Genomic DNA, 16,104 nt, shown 5'->3' on the forward strand with positions numbered 1-16,104 from the left:
TCCCATAGTTTGTGTGTGTGTGTGTGTGTGTGTGTGTGTGTGTGTGTGTGTGTGTTTTGTTTTGTTTTCTTTTGGAGGGAGGGGGTGGATGGAGTGTGGGCAAAAGATAAAGGTATGCTAACTACAGCCTGCAAAAACACTGGTCCGTCCTTGCTGCTTTTACTAACCCGTTGCACTGTGTAGAGGAGCAGGCACTTAGCAGCCCTGGTTGGGAAGCGCAGGTCACACGAAGCCAAGTACTTGCTAGTGTCTGGCTCATGACCGAGGCTGCCTTTGGAGAGCGAGAGCGGGCTGTGGCAGGGGTCCCACTGGAGGTGATGCCTCGACCCCCCTCCAGCCCACTCCCAGCAGCATGTCAGGCTTAGACCACAGCCCAGCAGAACCCCCGCCAAGCAAGGAGGCACACAAACAGCTGATATTTATAAATAGTAAATCCCCCGTCTGTCTATTTTGGACCCAGTTCTGAAGGCCAGAAATAAGAAGGAAAGAGGAGTCTGCCCTGGGCTGGGCAAGCTGGTAGGAGCCAGCCTGGCTGTGTTTCGTAAAACCAAGCACAGCTACCTGTCCAAGGCTCGCTTCTGACGTCACATTGTCTTGAAAGCAGCTTGCCCAGTTGAGGTACAGCAGCCACCACATGTGCAAGGTACAGCAGACTGGCCTGCTCTTGCCTTCCTGACACCTGCCCGCAGGGCTCCCTCAGAAAAGAGGACGACTTCAGGGGTGAGGAGGGACGGGTAGAGAAGCCAACGCGGCACCCTCACGCACGCTTTGGTTCCAGGATGCTGAAGCCACATCTGCAAATGATGTGCTGTTTGTTTGTTTGTTTTTTGCTTTTACACTCCTCCCAGTTACCTGGTGGTAGTGTCGACTCTGAAGTCCACGTTCCCTTTTTCTGTTTTACATGCTAGACAGGTACGCTGTCACTGAGCTAGGGTACCCCAGCCCACATGTCAACCTCAGGGCACCCTTTGAGGAAGGTGTCCACTGGGAAGGGGTGATTTCATGCCCTGTCCTCCCCCCTCCCCTGCCGGTAGTTATTAAAGGATAGCAAGAACTGGTCTTAGGTGAGAGGAATAGAAATTTGACTTCCGGGGTGGAGTGTGGGTAGTGAATTCACTTGACAACAACTTCTGACTCCCTGTTTGGAACCAGAAACCAACTTGTTCTGGAATCCTCAGTTTTCCTTCAGGGAACACTGTTCAGAGTTGACAAAATCAAGTGATAAAACTGACCCGAGGGCTGGAGGGCTGGCTTACTGGTTAAGGCGCTTGCTTGTGAAGCCTAAGGACCTAGGTTCGATTACCCAGTACCCACCTAACCGAGATGCACAAGGTGGTGCGTGCACCTGGAGTTCATTTGCAGTGCCCAGAGGCTCTGCCTCCCATAAATAAATAAAATATAAATAAAACTGACCCGAGGGTAAAGCATCCAGACTCACCAAACCTATGTTGAGTGAAATGAGCAGGAATGGGCTGTTCACAGAATGGTGTGGCTGTGCCCAAAGAGAACCCAACTAAACAAGAGCAAGCCCTGACTTGCTGAGGAATGCACATGGCTCGAGGCAGGTGTGAGGACACAAGGCAGGTGGCTGATGACAGGGCTTTGTGGGAAAGCTCATATTGGTGGAGTATTTTAGTCCTAAAGTTCATAGGTGGGGCCTACAAAGATATCTTTTATTTATTTGTTTATTTTGAGGTAGAGTCTGTAGCCCCAGCTGACCTGGAATTTACCATGAAGTCTCAGGGCAGTCTCAAACCCACTGTGATCCTCCTACCTTGGCCTCCCGAGTACACCACACACAGCTTCTTTAATTTTTTAAATTTTCTAGTGAGTTTTGAGAGACTTGACATGCTTAAAATGGGGTGTAAGAGTTTCAGTCATCTTCTCTTGTGACAGGCTCCACATCAGCTGTTGTGCTACTGTAGACACGGTCCCTTTGGCGTCACAGTGTCTAGCCCGATGGTCCAGGGCAGGGACGGTGAGTCAAGGGTTCCTGGAACATCACAACATTAATGTCTGTTCCTAATTCAGGGTCTGATTTAAAGGTCTAGACGGGGGGGAAATTTATGGCTCAGAATACACGTTTGCACCAGGATATTTAAAATTGATTTTTGAAAATGGCCAGATAAATGTTTTACAAAATTTTAAGCCAAGAAAATCCAGCCTAGATTCAGCCTAAAGCACAATGTTATGGGGATAAGTTTGAGTTTCCCAGCTGTGAGTGGTGAGGCAGGAACCCCACACCAACGAGGTGGTTTTCTTTAGCCCTGCGCATTTCTGTTCTCGGGACGGCCCCTGTGTGATGGCTCCTGTTTGGCTCAGCCCCGTTCTAGAAAGCATTCTGGCATTGTGAGAGGCTGCACTTAGCACTTCCCAGGCCCTCGGCAAGGAGAGGTCTTTAGTTATTTGTTAGTTTATTTAGGTCAGATATAGTTGATTTTCAACGCATTGAGACCTCACAGGACCAGGGTGTTATCAAAGGGTCCCCGGTGTGGATATTTGGGCTGCTCTCATTTGGACAGCCCGTGGCACATGGGAGTTAGCCTTTTTTTTTTTTTTTGGTTTTTCGAAGTAGGGTCTCACTGTAGCCCAGGCTGACCTGGGATTCACTATGGAGTCTTAGGGTGGCCTCAAACTCACGGTGATCCTCCTACCTCTGCCTCCTGAGAGCTAGGATTAAAGGTGTGTGCCACCACACCCGGCTAGACGTGGTTTTGATGTCTCTCTCCCCTTGGCTGCTGTGGTCCCGTGGTATGACTTCCAGATTGAGTTAGAGGTGTCAGGTTGCTTCGTGGCTGCCCATTCTGGATCAGGATGTACAGGTTGCCTTTGTCAGGGAAGGGTGGTCAGCAGGGTGGGGATGTGTCAGGGCAACCATGTTGAGTACCTGTATGTGCTTGGATTCTCATGTAAGGGCAGCCCAGTTTAACCTGCTGTGTGTGTGCACCAATATGGCTGTTGCGCTTGTCATTTTAATGAAGTGCTTTATTACAGGACAGCCATTAACTGCATGGGACCGTCCCAGGCCAGAGTAATGTATGGCTTGGTGCAGACCTCGGCTGGCTCTACAGTACTAGCTTGTCCCGAAATAGCCGAGGCCGCTTCAGTTCCGAGCCACTAGGAAGATCCGAGCCCCTCTTGCTCCAGCCTCCAGTCTGTAAATCACACAGCACGAACTTCCCACCGTGTAGCAGCTTAGAACAGTTTGCACTTCACCTTTAAGTCTCATCTGTGAGGAAACATTTTTAAGAGGATGTAGTTGATATATTTTTTTTCCCCTTCTTTCTGGATGATCATCATAAACCTAATGCTTTACAAAAAGCTCTTGGAAGACGAAAAATGGCTTTTGGGATAATTTTGTCTCAGCAAATCCTGTCGACATTCAGGCATTTATTAGGTCATTACTTGTTTTGAAGGAGAGATTATCCCGGCTGCTCATTAACTGGATAAACAAGGCTTTAGCAAAAGATTTTCCGTGAGGCTCTTTGGGGAAAAGGATGAGGACAAGTGGGGAGACGCTGTCAGATATGGGGCTTCTTGCTCTCAGAAATCCCTACCCTGGTGGTTTTACCGAGGACTGGCCCTTTCCTAGCCTGTTGGGAGATAGTGCATTTTGTTTGGGGCTTTGAAGATACAGGTAAACCTTGCTCACTGTTGGCCATGCAAGTAACAAGCCTGACCACTGGGTTCTGTCTGCGTGCATTCCCTATTTATTTCAGGTCTCTTGTGGAGTCCCTTCAGAGCCTGACAAAGGTGAGGGAAGCTCTTAGGCCGGATTATAGATTTCATGGAGCTAAGGAGACACAAGTGTGTGCGGCTTACTGTGTCACGTGACATTTTACTGGGACAAGTCTAAAAGACCTCCCATCACCAGACCTCTTTTTGTACTGTCTGTGTTTTACAGGGGGGAATCTGGTGTCCATGAGCTTACATGAGTTTTGCTCAGCTGTCTGTCTGAGGGAGGCAGAGAGGTGGCTTCCTACACATGCCTTCCACCTCACTGCACAGAGCTGGCTCTGCTAACAAACAGTCCTTGGGAGCATTTTCTAGAACTTGCTGAAGAAGCAAGCTGCTGCTTCTGTGTTGCCTTTGGTAACTGGCAAGTTCCATGGCCTTTCAGGCAGAGTTGGTGTCTTTTCTCCAATAGTCGTTCACTAGGTGGAGTCCTTCAGATGACAAGACCACACTCAGCTGAAGTAAGAGATGAGCCGTGGGCCAGGCTGGGAGCTGTGCACAGACACAACCACCTTGAAGCTGAGGGAAGACACACATTTTCAAAGCTTCTTCCAGATTAGCAATAATTACTTTGAAAAAAGAGGAAGCGGTGGGCTGGAGAGATGCTAAGTGGTTAAGGCGCTTGCCTGCGAAGCCTAAGGACCCAGATTCAATTCCCCAGAACCCACGTAAGCCAGGTGCACATGGTGGCAAATGTGTCTGGAGTTTGTTTGCAGTGGCTAGAGGTCCTGGCATGCTCATTTTCTCTCTGTCCCTCTCACGTAAATAAATTTAAAAAATAAAAAGGAGGGGTCAGCTAAAACCCTAGTAGAGTACCGACCCAGGTTTTTTCTCGTTGCTTAAGATGACGGCAAGCTCCTTCCATGCACAGGCGTGAAACACTTGCTCCACTGGACGCGGGTGACCCGGAGTTTTAAATACTGGATGAAGGGGAGGCATAAAGACTGTCTGTCCGTGTTTTGTAAGCTACGTGGACTTCTGCTAATAACTCCATGTTCTGGGCAGCTTGCTGAGTGCCGGGACCTGCGTTCCCACTTCCCTCCAGAGCCTCCAGCCGGCCTCCCGACGATGCAGTGCACACTGGGCCTGGCCAGGCAGAGCTGCTTCTGGCAGCATCTGAAGTTTCCAGCACTTTACTTCCCCTCACAGCCAGTGCCTCTGCCGCACACTCCCAGCCATAGGTGTGTGGGTTCCAGTGACAGATGGCAGTGGCTTCAGCTCTGGTGCCAACTCATACATTTTAATGAGATTCCCCCTAAATGGTACAAACAAAACTAGACTGAATTCACAGCCATGCAGGAATGTAAAACCAGACCTCACCGAGGCCCATGTAGCGGCAGAGCCAGACCGTGGGGATGTCTTACGGTGCTCTATAAACACATCTTTGAAGACCTAGTAAAATTCCAGTCAGAGCTGTGCATTGAACATAGTTGAAATTGAAGAGAACAAGGCAGTTGTCAGATCTGGATGGGCATAACCTTATAAAGACCCAAGTGTGTAAATGGCATTTTTTCCTCAGGAATCATAATCCGTAAGCTGTTCTCATTTGACCGCACAGTTCTGATGAACTACGTGGCCTGGCTGCATCACCTTAGAGGTGAACCTGTGACTAGAAGTGGTCTGCCTGGCTTGCTGATCAGGAAGCCAGAACTTTTGGTGAAAATGGAGTTTCTAAAAATGGAACCTTATTTTTCCTTACAAAATAAAGGTCCTGCTAGATCTGAACCTTAGCACCTTTGTCTGTTGTAATTCAAAGACTTGCACAGCGAGACCGGGCTCTCCCTTTCTCTCTTGTAGAGAGGCTTAGTGAAAATCACACTTTTAGGCCTAGTAGTTTTCAGTATTGGAAAAAAAAAAATGTGGGCAGATGGCCTCCTGGGTAAGGTAACAATCTCCTACAGTTCTAGTCACTAATTTGTTAAAAAAAAAATTTTTGAAATGTCATCCCCTCCTGCTTGTCTAAAATAAATCACAGAACTGGTTTCTCCTCTATTCTGCTCTTCGCTGGGGCGGGCTCACTGTCCTCATTCGTACCTAGGGAAGCCCACAGTGCCTGTCTGATGGGGGAGTGGGAGGTCCACTTTCCTCCCACGCTTCAGCTGCCAATCCAGCAGTCTTAGTCGTGTGTTGTTTCAGAGTTTGACAAAAACTTTTAAAGACAGCATTTACAAAACTAGTCTTTAGAGGGAACGTGAGGGACAAACCCAGAAGTAAGTATTGTCACAGGACGGGGTGGAGGTCACCGGTTTTCATCACCACGCCCTCGGCTGCTCCTCAAGTACGGTTCAGGGTCAAGAGTCTGAGTTCCTAGTTTATACTTACTCTTTCCAAGAATTAAATTAATATTTCAGCCTTTCTCTTTTGATGTCTTCTTGGCCTAAATGTGCATTTTGGGGTATAATTTATGTGCTACTTCTGTATATATTTTATTCATTAAATTTATCTACAAACTTCTCTGGTCTCTGTAACTCACTGATTCTAAGACATATATATGCCCTCAAATCCTTAAGAGTCATCAGGTGATACCACCTCTTCAGTTGGTAGGTGATTGCTAGTCAAAACCAACAGCCTCCTTCCCCACCCTGCCCTGAACAAATGTGTTCAGGTGGCATCAATGACTTTGCTCTGCTTCCATGTTCATTAACCGTTTTACGTCTAGAAATACAACATGCAGATTTCAGTCTCTGCGGGTCACCGCCAAGCTGGCTGACCATCAGGAAGAGCTCGTGGGGGGACCGGCACAACGAGGTCTGGTTAGAATGGTCACAGTATTGGAAACACACTTTATTCCTTCTAGAATTACTTCACAGTGGGATGTACTAGTTCCCTCCCGGCCACCGCTGCCCCCGTCACGGCTGGGTCACTGAGGCAGCTGAGATGGCTCCTGGTCTTCATGGAGACCACTCCTCAGGGCCCAGGCTCGTACAGGCCAGGCACACGCCTGCGGACAGCTCCGCCTCCTGGAGGCACCACTTGTACGTCACCCATCATCCCTCCCGGGCTCCTGTTTGCCGGGCCAGACAGAGGAGCCCACGCAGCTCACGGCGACAGCTTCCTCTCCAGTATTTCCTTGATCACAGTCGGGTCCGCCCTGCTTAGGCTTGCTCTCCGGACCAAGCCGATCAGCTTATTTATAGCTCTGGGGTTTCCCCCCTTCATGTCCATGACCTGCAAGGAGGAAACCAGAGAGACACTAAACATCCTCAAGGCTCCAGTGCACTGAATGCAGCTACATTCACTTTCTTTGCCCTTCACGCAGCATGGGAAAGAAGGGAGGAGGGCTTAACTGAGGCGGTGTCTAGATTTCAGCTTCAAATGAACAAGAGGCCCAAGATGGATCACAAGTGGTTGCTGACAGCTTAGCAGAGCTGGCACATGGGAACCAGGACACATTAGGGTGCCTAGTGCCATGAGGACACAGTGAGTGGACCACCTCTGATGGGGCTTGGCGTCTATCAGCCAGGACGTCTAAACACCGTTGATGCAGGGTCTTCCCTGCTCCTGCCAAGAGGCACTGGTTAGAAAACAAACCTACAAAACTGGCAGAGCACTTCGGCGAGGGGCTGTGGTGGGGGCAAGGCCAAGGCAGGAGGGGCCGAACTTCGCTGAACTATCACACAGTCACCAGCTGCCCGGCTGGCCTCCCCTACGAGGTCCTGATGGGCAGTAAGTGTGCTTGAGTGCCGCAGGACGAGCCTGAAATGGAGTGCATCCTTACCAGTCACTGCAGACGGGGCGGGACGCTGGGGGACGCTGGGACCCGGGCCGGCTCTCTTTCCCTATCAAGGGCTCTTTGCAGAGCTGTGAGTGTCCCTGCGCGCTGACGGGTGGGTGGCCGTTATTCTGAAGAGACACAGTTCTTCCCCACTGAGAAATGTCTCTGGACAGTGTGACTAGATGTGGGGAGGGCAGCTGTGACTTGGTGTCGTTTTTCTATCTTGCACTGATGTGCTAAGAACACAAAATGACTTGGCTTTTCATGTTTCTGTAAAAGGATTTTCTTGATAATTTACAAGTCATGTTCCTTTCTGCCTTGCTTCCCACCTCTCAAAGGCAAAGATCTGAAGTGCTTCCCAATCTTTTCTCCCTTAAGAAGGTCCTCCTCATGAAGCAGAGCTGGCCACATAGGCTGTGAGCGACAACTCTGGGAGAGGGTGGCAGGCCCCCGAGGTTGAAACTTAGGTTTGAGACTTGATAATGCCCCTTTCATCTAACTCCAAGGAGAATTAGTTTCCTCATAGGAAAACGGACCTGTGTTTTTCCAGCAGTCATCTAATCCCCTGTCTTATATAACTAAGGAGTTACTGGTAAGACTGGGCCAGTCCTTGGAGGAAAGGCCCCCCGACTCCTGGAAGGAATCCACCCACCATCAGGCTGGCCCTAGGCTCCTGCTGCCCACGAAGAGCCCACCCTCGCCCAGCAGTCACCACTTGGGGGTGTTCGTCCATGGTGGCGTGGCAGAGCCGCTCCAGCTCCTCTCGATCCTGCATCAGTTCCAGCCTCTGCTCAGAGACAATCTGTGTTGCTGTCTTCCCCTCAGCCTTGCACAGCTCCCCAAACACCTGCAGGTAGGGCAGGGCAGGGCAGACAGGGCGGAGGGAAGAAGTGAACAGTTAGCTCTTCTGCTGTGTGCCACCGTGGTGACGTGGTGATGGTGACGCGCAGGGCGTGGGCAGGGAGTGGCAGATTGCAGCCAGCACCCAGCACGTGGGCCTCTCCACAGCCTCTGCCCCCGCATGCAGGGAAGCGAGTCTCCTCCTGGGGCTGAGCCTCTCCCTCCCTGCAGAGGAAGAGGACCCCACTGTGGGAGGTGTGATGATGGCCATTCTAAAGCTCAGAGGTCAGTGATGGATCTGTCCTGGTCTGCTGAGCTAATTAATGAAGGTGACATTTAGTGAGGAAAGGGCTATGCAGGCAGGCAGAGAGCCACTGCACATGCAGTCCAGAGAAGCCTGCTGGGAAGCAGGTTGGGGGGGCGGTGAGGTAGCCCCAAAATGGAGAATAACTACAAACATAAATCACAACCTGCAGGGGTCCTGGCCTCCCACACTTGCTTCCTACAGGTAGAGCTGGACCCAAGTCTGACTAGGATAATTCACTGACAAGTCTGCTCATTTTTCTAAAAACAACAATAAAATCCTCAAACTGGTTAAATGTGGAGAAAGGCAAACATTTTTCAGGAAGGCATTTAGCATTTCTCTGGTTGCTTCCCTTATTTCTCTCTCTTTAAAAAAATTTTTATTTATTTATTTGAGAGAAAGGGAGAGAGAAAGGAAGAGGCAGATAAGGAGAATGAATGGGCACACCAGGGCCTCTAGCCACTGCAAAGGAACTTCAGATGCATGCACCACCTTGTGCAACTGGCTTACATGGATCCTGGGGAATTGAACCTGTGTCTTTAGGCTTTGCAAGCAAATGCCTTAGCCCTTAAGCCATCTCTCCAGTGGCTTTTATTTCCCATGAAGTAGGGTCTCACTCTAGCCCAGGGTAATCTGGAACTCACTCTGCAGGCCCAGACTGACCTCAGACTCACAGCAATCCTCCTACCTCTACCTCCTGAGTGCTAGGATTGAAGGTGTGTGCCACCATGCCTGGCTCCCAGCTAGTTTTTTTAGGGTGCCCCAGATGACAGAATGCAGGGAGGCCTCGTTTGACTCTCACCTCCCTTCCCTTGGCCCACAGCCCTATGCTTTGGAAACACTCTCTGCCTCTGTGTGGTTCCCACGGAAGCTCCTTCAGCAAAGGGGCATGGGGGTTGGGGCTACAGAGAGGTGATACTGCAGGCTGAGGTAGCCTGTGCCTCAGAGTTAGAGCCCACCCTCTTATTCACTTTCCCAAGGAGTGTTACCACAGCCCAGACCTGGGGCCCACAAGCAGACTCCACCTATCCACTCCCCTTCTCTTTCCTATTTAAGCAAAGGACCATAAACTCCTGGCTGGAGCCCAGCAGGGAGAAACCCGCTGGAGGGACACACTCCTCTGTCTCTCATGTGACAGTGGCTTCTGTGGCTTCCCAGCCTCTTGCTACAACAACCATCGTCAGTTTTTGTCTGTGTTTAATCACTCCCTGGCAAGCGACCCCAGGGCCATTGCTTCTGGCCAGGAGCATGCCGTACGCACACTGCTGATCCTTGGTGGTATTAAATCACCACGAAAAGTAAGGGGCAACACAAACCCCCACCCTATGACATATGGAGCCAACAGTGACAGGCAGAAGAAGCCTATGGGGTCCTAAGAAGAGAACCCTTCTCTTTAAATTTTGTTTTCAAGTATTTTTTTTCTTTATTTATTTGAGAAAGAAAGGGATATACATAGAGAGATAGAGAGTAGGTGGTCTCTAGCTAATGCATATGAACTCCAGATGCATGTGCCTTGTGCAATCTGGCTTATGTAGGTACTGGGGAGTTGAACCTGGGTGCTTAGGCTTTGCGGGAAAGCACCTTAATGGCTAAACCATCTCTCCAGCTGAGAACCCTCTTCTTAACCGCTGTGGGTTCTCCAGCAAACACGATTCTTAGCGTCTTGAAGGAAAACGGGCCCCTCGCCAGTCCTGGACTTCCAGGTCAGCACGTGGAGGGAGCGCCTGTTCAAGGGAAACGGCAGGGAGGGGGCTGTGACCGCTGCTGGGAAGGGAGTCTCCTCCTGGGCCAAAGGCAACTGTTGTGAGAGGTCATTCTTTCAGGGACAAACCCACGGCAAGCCCCTGTGGGAGCAGGGCACAGTAAAGTTCCCCAAAAGATTAAAGCAGCAAGAGAAAGACATCAATCATTTTTTGCACTGAAAAGCTTCTGGCACTTTCTGTCTAAAGCATGCTTAGAGCTCTCAGAGGAGGCTGGCTAAGAGGCAGACGGTGTGGAATGCAGCCTCCGTCTCTATAGACCCCATCTGGCCTGCTCCCACTGGAAGTATTAACTGGACTATGCTGTGGGGACAGCAGACCATCCACTTCTGTTTCCAGGAGTGCATAGGAATCTGCGCGCACGCGTGCACACACACACACAAAACACGCACACACTCGCCTGCACGCTTCCCTGGGGTGTAGCTTAGGCAGCAGTCAGGGCATGTCCTGGGCCTCAGAGTGAAGTCATAGCAGCCGGGGTATAATCTGCAGTCCGCTGGGCTGCCCTGGGCCCAGGAACCTGAGGTGTACAGGTTGCTCCCGCCCTAGTGAGGGGAGGGGACGGGACTGCCACCTGCTGCTTTAAGACACAGACCTGGATTTCGTGAGGACCACAGGGTGCTGCTGTCTAGAGTGACCAGGAGGCTGCTTATGAAAAGACATAATCTTCAAGTTTCTATTTCTAGTTTCTGAACAATAGGACTGCTGCACGGTGGCCACCTCTTACTGGCCCCAGGGTGCTGGGGGATGAGGGTAAGGCTCAGAAGCCCAGTTGGATCATCTGGGAGGAGGGTGTGGTGGCATGTGGAAAGGACAAAAATAATTGGCAACAGTGTCAGCAAGAGACGGGAAAGCGGGATTAGTAACCAACGCGAACACAAAGCCGGCGAGTCTTAGGAATTCACATTGTTCTCGGGACAGTGGCTCTTTGTGCGTAGCTGTCATCCCCAGGAGTCAGCCACGCTGTCACCGTACTTCCTAAACCCCCCCCCCCACCCCCTGTCATCTAATCCCCAATGGCCTCGTCTCGCTCTGTCAGGGGCCCCACTAATAATCGGCAGAGTCAAAGGCTTTCTGTTCTGGCTCACAGCTCTAAGGTAGAGTTGGTTGAGCTCTTTGGTTAAATTCAGAAAACTTAGCTGGAACAATGTCTTTCTTCTCTTCCGCATGTGTGCATGTGCGTACGTGCATGTGTGCGTTGCACGTCTGTATGCGTGTGGGAGTGACAGTGCACGTGGAGGCCCGAAGTCAACATTGGGTGTCTTTCTCAACTGCTCTTTTACCTTTTTTTGTTTTTTTTTTTTGAGGTAGGGTCTCTCATTGAAGCCAGGATTTACTGATTTTGCTAGATTAGCTAGCCAGCAATTCCCAAGGATCCTCCCGTCTCTGCCTCCAGAGTGCTGGGATTGTAGGATTACAGGCTCATACCCCCATGCCTGGTATCTATCTCAGTGCTAGGGTCCCACTTTATTCACTGAGTCATCTCCCTAACCCCCTCTTTGGTTTTTTAAAGTACATTATAAAAACAAGACACAAAAGGATGTTCAGGGCTAGAGAGATGGCTTAGAGGTTAAGGCACTTGCTTGTGAAGCCTAAGGACCCAGGTTTGATTCCCCAATACCCATGTAAGCCAGATGCAGAAGGTGGCACATGTGCAGTTTGGCTACAGGCCTTGCCATCTATTCTCTCTATCTGCCTCTTTCTCTCAAATAAATTATATATATATATACACACACACATATATATATATTTTTTTAACAAAAAGGATGTTCAACATAGCCAGTAGAAAAATGTTTATCAAATCCACAGTGAGCCACTACCTCACAGCCACAAGCAGGAATACAAGTTCTGGAGGAAGGTATGAGGTCGAAGGCAGGAGCACAGAGTAGTGCAGCCATTTTGGAAAGGAAGTTGGCAGTTCTTCAAAGTTTTAAACATGGCCAGGCGTGGTAGCACTCAGCACTCAGGAGGCAGAGGTAGGAGGATCACTGTAAATTTGAGGCCAGCCTGAGACTACATAGTGAATTCCAGGTCAGCCTGGGCTAGAGTGAGGACCTACCTCAAAACACAAAAACAAAAGTTAAACATAGAATTATCATATGACCCAGTATATATATGAACTTTGAAAACATATGCTCAAAAAAGAACTTAAAGCCGGGCATGGTGGCACACGCCTTTAATCCCAGCAGAGGTAGGAGGATTACCGTACGTTTGAGGCCAGCCTGAGACTACATAGTGAATTCCAGGTCAGCCTGGGCTAGAGTGAGAACCTACCTCAAAAATAAAAAAAATTATACATGAATGTTCAAAGATGCATTATTCATAAAAGCCAAAAAATGAAAAAATTCAATTGTCCATCACCTGATAAAGGATGAAATGTGGTATATCCATACAATGGAACACGATTTAGCCATAATAATGTAGTACTGGCCAGTGCTCCAACTCAGATGAATTTTGAAACCATCATGCTCAGTGACAGACACAACAGGCCACATGTTGTAAGAGTCTATTACATTTACTGTTGAGTGTAAGCAAATCCAGAGGCAGGAAAACAGGAGCTTTCCAGGGGAAAGGACTAATGGGGAACAGTGAGCGCACAGCGTTGCTTTTCTGGGGCAATACAAATTCTGGAACAGACAGTGATGATGACTGCACCACTCTGTGAATAGACTAAACACCTATGAGGTTGTTATGATGGCTGAAGAGAGGCTCGTCTCCTCTTCCACACACACAAAAGAAGAGCTAAATAATGTACTTAGGGGGCTGAAGAGATGGCTTTGCGGTTAAGGAACTTTCTGGTAAAGCCAAAGGACCCAGGTTTGATTCCCTAGTACCCATGTAAACCAGATGCACAAGGTGGCGCATGTATCTACAGAGTTTGTTTGCAGAGGCCCTTGCACACCATTTTCTCTCTCTCTGCTTCTCATTGTCTTTCTTTAATAAGTAAAATAAATTAAAATAATTAAAAAAGAAAGATCTTTAAGAAAATGTGCATATAGTTGCCAATTTTTTTTTTTTTTTTGCTTTGAGGTAGGGTCTCACTCTAGCCCAAGCTGACCTAAAACTCACTCTGTAGCCCCAGGTTGGTCTAAAGCTCAGTGATCCTCTGACTAATACAGTTGTGTTTTGAGATGAGTGATCATGGGAGAATAATGGAAGCCAGAAGGAGAAAAAGAAAGGCCTTGTAGAGCTGGAGAGATGGCTTAGCAGTTAAGGTGCTTGCCTGTGAAGCCTAAAGACTCATGTTCAACTCTCCATAAGCCAGAGACACAGTGAGACAGGTGTGCAAGGTTGCACATGTGCACAAGAGGGTGCATCTATCTGGAGTTTGATTTCAGTGGCTTGAGGCCCTGGCATGCCAATTCTCTTTCTCTCTCTCTCTCTCTCTCTCTCACACACACACACACACACACACACACACACACACACACACACACAAAGAAAGAAGAGAGAAAGAAAGGAAGGAAGGAAAGAAAGCGAGAAAGGAAGGAGGAAGGAAGGAAGGACAAAGAAATAAAGGAAGGCCTTGAAAGATTTGGAGCCCTGGGACCAGGGACCAGGGAGAAGTTCTCAGTGCCTGCCACACTGACTCCACTGTTAGGGGCAGGATGCCTTCCCTCTGCAAGGGTGGCGGCGAAGGGGAGAGTCCCAGAAAAATCCAGTGTGGGTGTGTTCAGTACTAGGTGCTGGGAACCCTCACAGCCCTCATGGGCTCTCGGCCCTCCTAGATGAGCGGCTTGAAACCCGCTGTGGGAAAGCATCACCTACCGCCACAGAGCATGCCCCGGGGTGCTGCAGTCAGGAGCCTTCTTGGGAAGGGGCATGCTGTCTAAACGTGGGCTACTATTGGGCTCAGACACCCAAGCACACTCCCACCTTTGGGACTCCACAGGCATTCTACTCAGCAGGAAGCTGTCTTGGGGTCCAGACTTGGCCCAGCACAGTGACTCTGGCTCAGACGTGCTAAATGCCCTGCACATTTGGGGGCATGGAGGAGAAAAGGGGGCACTACCTTCAAGAACCGAACAATCACGGACCCTACCCATGCCTAGACCAGTGCCTGTGCCAGGACTGAAGGAAGTCCTGCATGTGTTCCTGCCACCACTGTCACAGGGTCTCAACGGGCACCTGTCCCTAAGGGAGAGTGGGTGAGGTGATGTAGCGGCTGCCGGCTCGGCGCCGGGAGCAAATGCCCAACCAGAAGCGGCTTACGGAAGGCGGGGCAGCTTCATCATGGGGGACAGCAGAGCAGGAGCCTGAATGAGAGGGGACAGGCAGTTAGGGTGACTGGACCCCTGAAAGTAAAGGACTGGGAAGTCTGCCCTTGCTAGAAATCCAAGATGAACTGATGTCTTATCTCTTGCCTAGTTCCCTAGACTTGTTTGTCCACAAACAAGCAGGACTCCTCCTGGGAGGAAGATCTTTGATTTAAACATTCTGGTTGGTCAAGGTCAGCCCTTGGAACTTGGTGCCAGGGCTAGCCTCTTCCTGAGTCAGCCTCCAGCCCTACCCATCCAGCTGTCCTTGTGGTTCACCTGAGCCGGAAGACAGCCCACCATCCTGAGGTTATAAATACCTTTGCGAGGGGAGAACACGCTCTCTGAGCTGCCTGACCACTTAGGAACTACCAGCTGCTGGTGCATTTTCCCTCGGGCAGCCAAGAGGAGCCCCCCCCCCCCACAAGCCCTGACTCTCCATATGAGCTCTTTATCCCCTCCAGCTCCCCACAGGGCAGGAGCTCCTTGAACTTTCTTTTTTCTTTCCATGGTCTTCCCAGATCCTCCACGTGGGATCTCTAACCACTTGGGTATCTTTCCTTGGCCCTGTACTTCCCTCAATAAATATACTAATTTAATAATTATCCTTCTCAGTCTTTTTAAATTCAATTCTTTGATTAAAATTAGAAATGAAGCTGGGTGTGGTAGTGCACGCCTTTAATCCCAGAACTCAGGAGGCAGAGGTAGGAGGATCACCATGAGTTTGAGGCTGCCCTGAGACTACATAGTGAATTTCAGGTCAGCCTGGGCTAGAGTGAAACCCTACCTTGAAAAAAATCAAAAATAAATAAATAAATTAATTAAATTAAAAACGAACCTAGGGTTTGGGGTTCAAGGATTGTGCTGGATCCCAAGCACCCCATGACGTGAGCAGAGAGCCAGGGTCACACCTGTACTTCAGCAGAAGGAAAGGCTCCCTCCCGAAGGCCCCACAACTTTCCCAAATTGACACCAGCATTGTGTATGTGGGGGACAAATATTCAAAATACCTGAGCCTGTTGGGAGAGTTCATTCAGTCACCACAGGTGGGCATAAACTAAGGAGGTGCATGATGGAAGGCGATCAGGAGAGAACCTTGCTCAGGTGAAGGTAGCTTCCCACACTCACTCACGACTTTGGGCACTTTAGCTGAAAGTGTTGTGGGGAGAAAAGCCCTGGCTATCAGCCTGCACCTCAGACCCTCGGGCTTCTGCACAAAGCACACTCAACCCCTGGGGCCATCTTTCCAGCTCCATTTATTTAATTTTACTTATTTTTGAGACAAAGTGTTATTATGTAGCCTTGCCTGGCCTTGAACTTACTATATAGTCCAGGCTGGCTTTGAACTCTGAGCCTTCCTGCCTCAGCCTTCGGAGTACTGACATTATAGGCTTCTTGCACCTAAACTGACTACCTAAATTCTTCGGAATCAATACATACAGTATATATTATCCTTCCCACTTCTCTGAAAATCAACATTTCTTTACAAACAGA

The 16,104-nt window shown here is 49.5% G+C and overlaps 1 protein-coding gene across 2 annotated transcripts in view; it reads right to left on the reverse strand.

Annotated features, from left to right (window-relative positions):
* Positions 1-6,498: 6,498 nt before the first annotated feature.
* Positions 6,499-16,104, reverse strand: part of Gatb (glutamyl-tRNA amidotransferase subunit B) — a 91,082-nt gene continuing 81,476 nt past the window's right edge. For both annotated transcript variants that reach the window (XM_045130960.1, XM_012948170.2), the window contains 2 exons: positions 8,163-8,297; positions 6,499-6,903 (listed from right to left, as the gene is read on the reverse strand). In XM_045130960.1, coding sequence (XP_044986895.1) covers positions 6,775-6,903; positions 8,163-8,297 — 264 coding nt within the window. In that variant the 3' untranslated portion in view covers positions 6,499-6,774. The remainder of the gene's footprint in view (positions 6,904-8,162; positions 8,298-16,104) is intronic.

Source organism: Jaculus jaculus, chromosome 12, assembly GCF_020740685.1.
Source record: "Jaculus jaculus isolate mJacJac1 chromosome 12, mJacJac1.mat.Y.cur, whole genome shotgun sequence".
Classification (NCBI taxonomy): Eukaryota; Metazoa; Chordata; class Mammalia; order Rodentia; family Dipodidae; genus Jaculus; species Jaculus jaculus.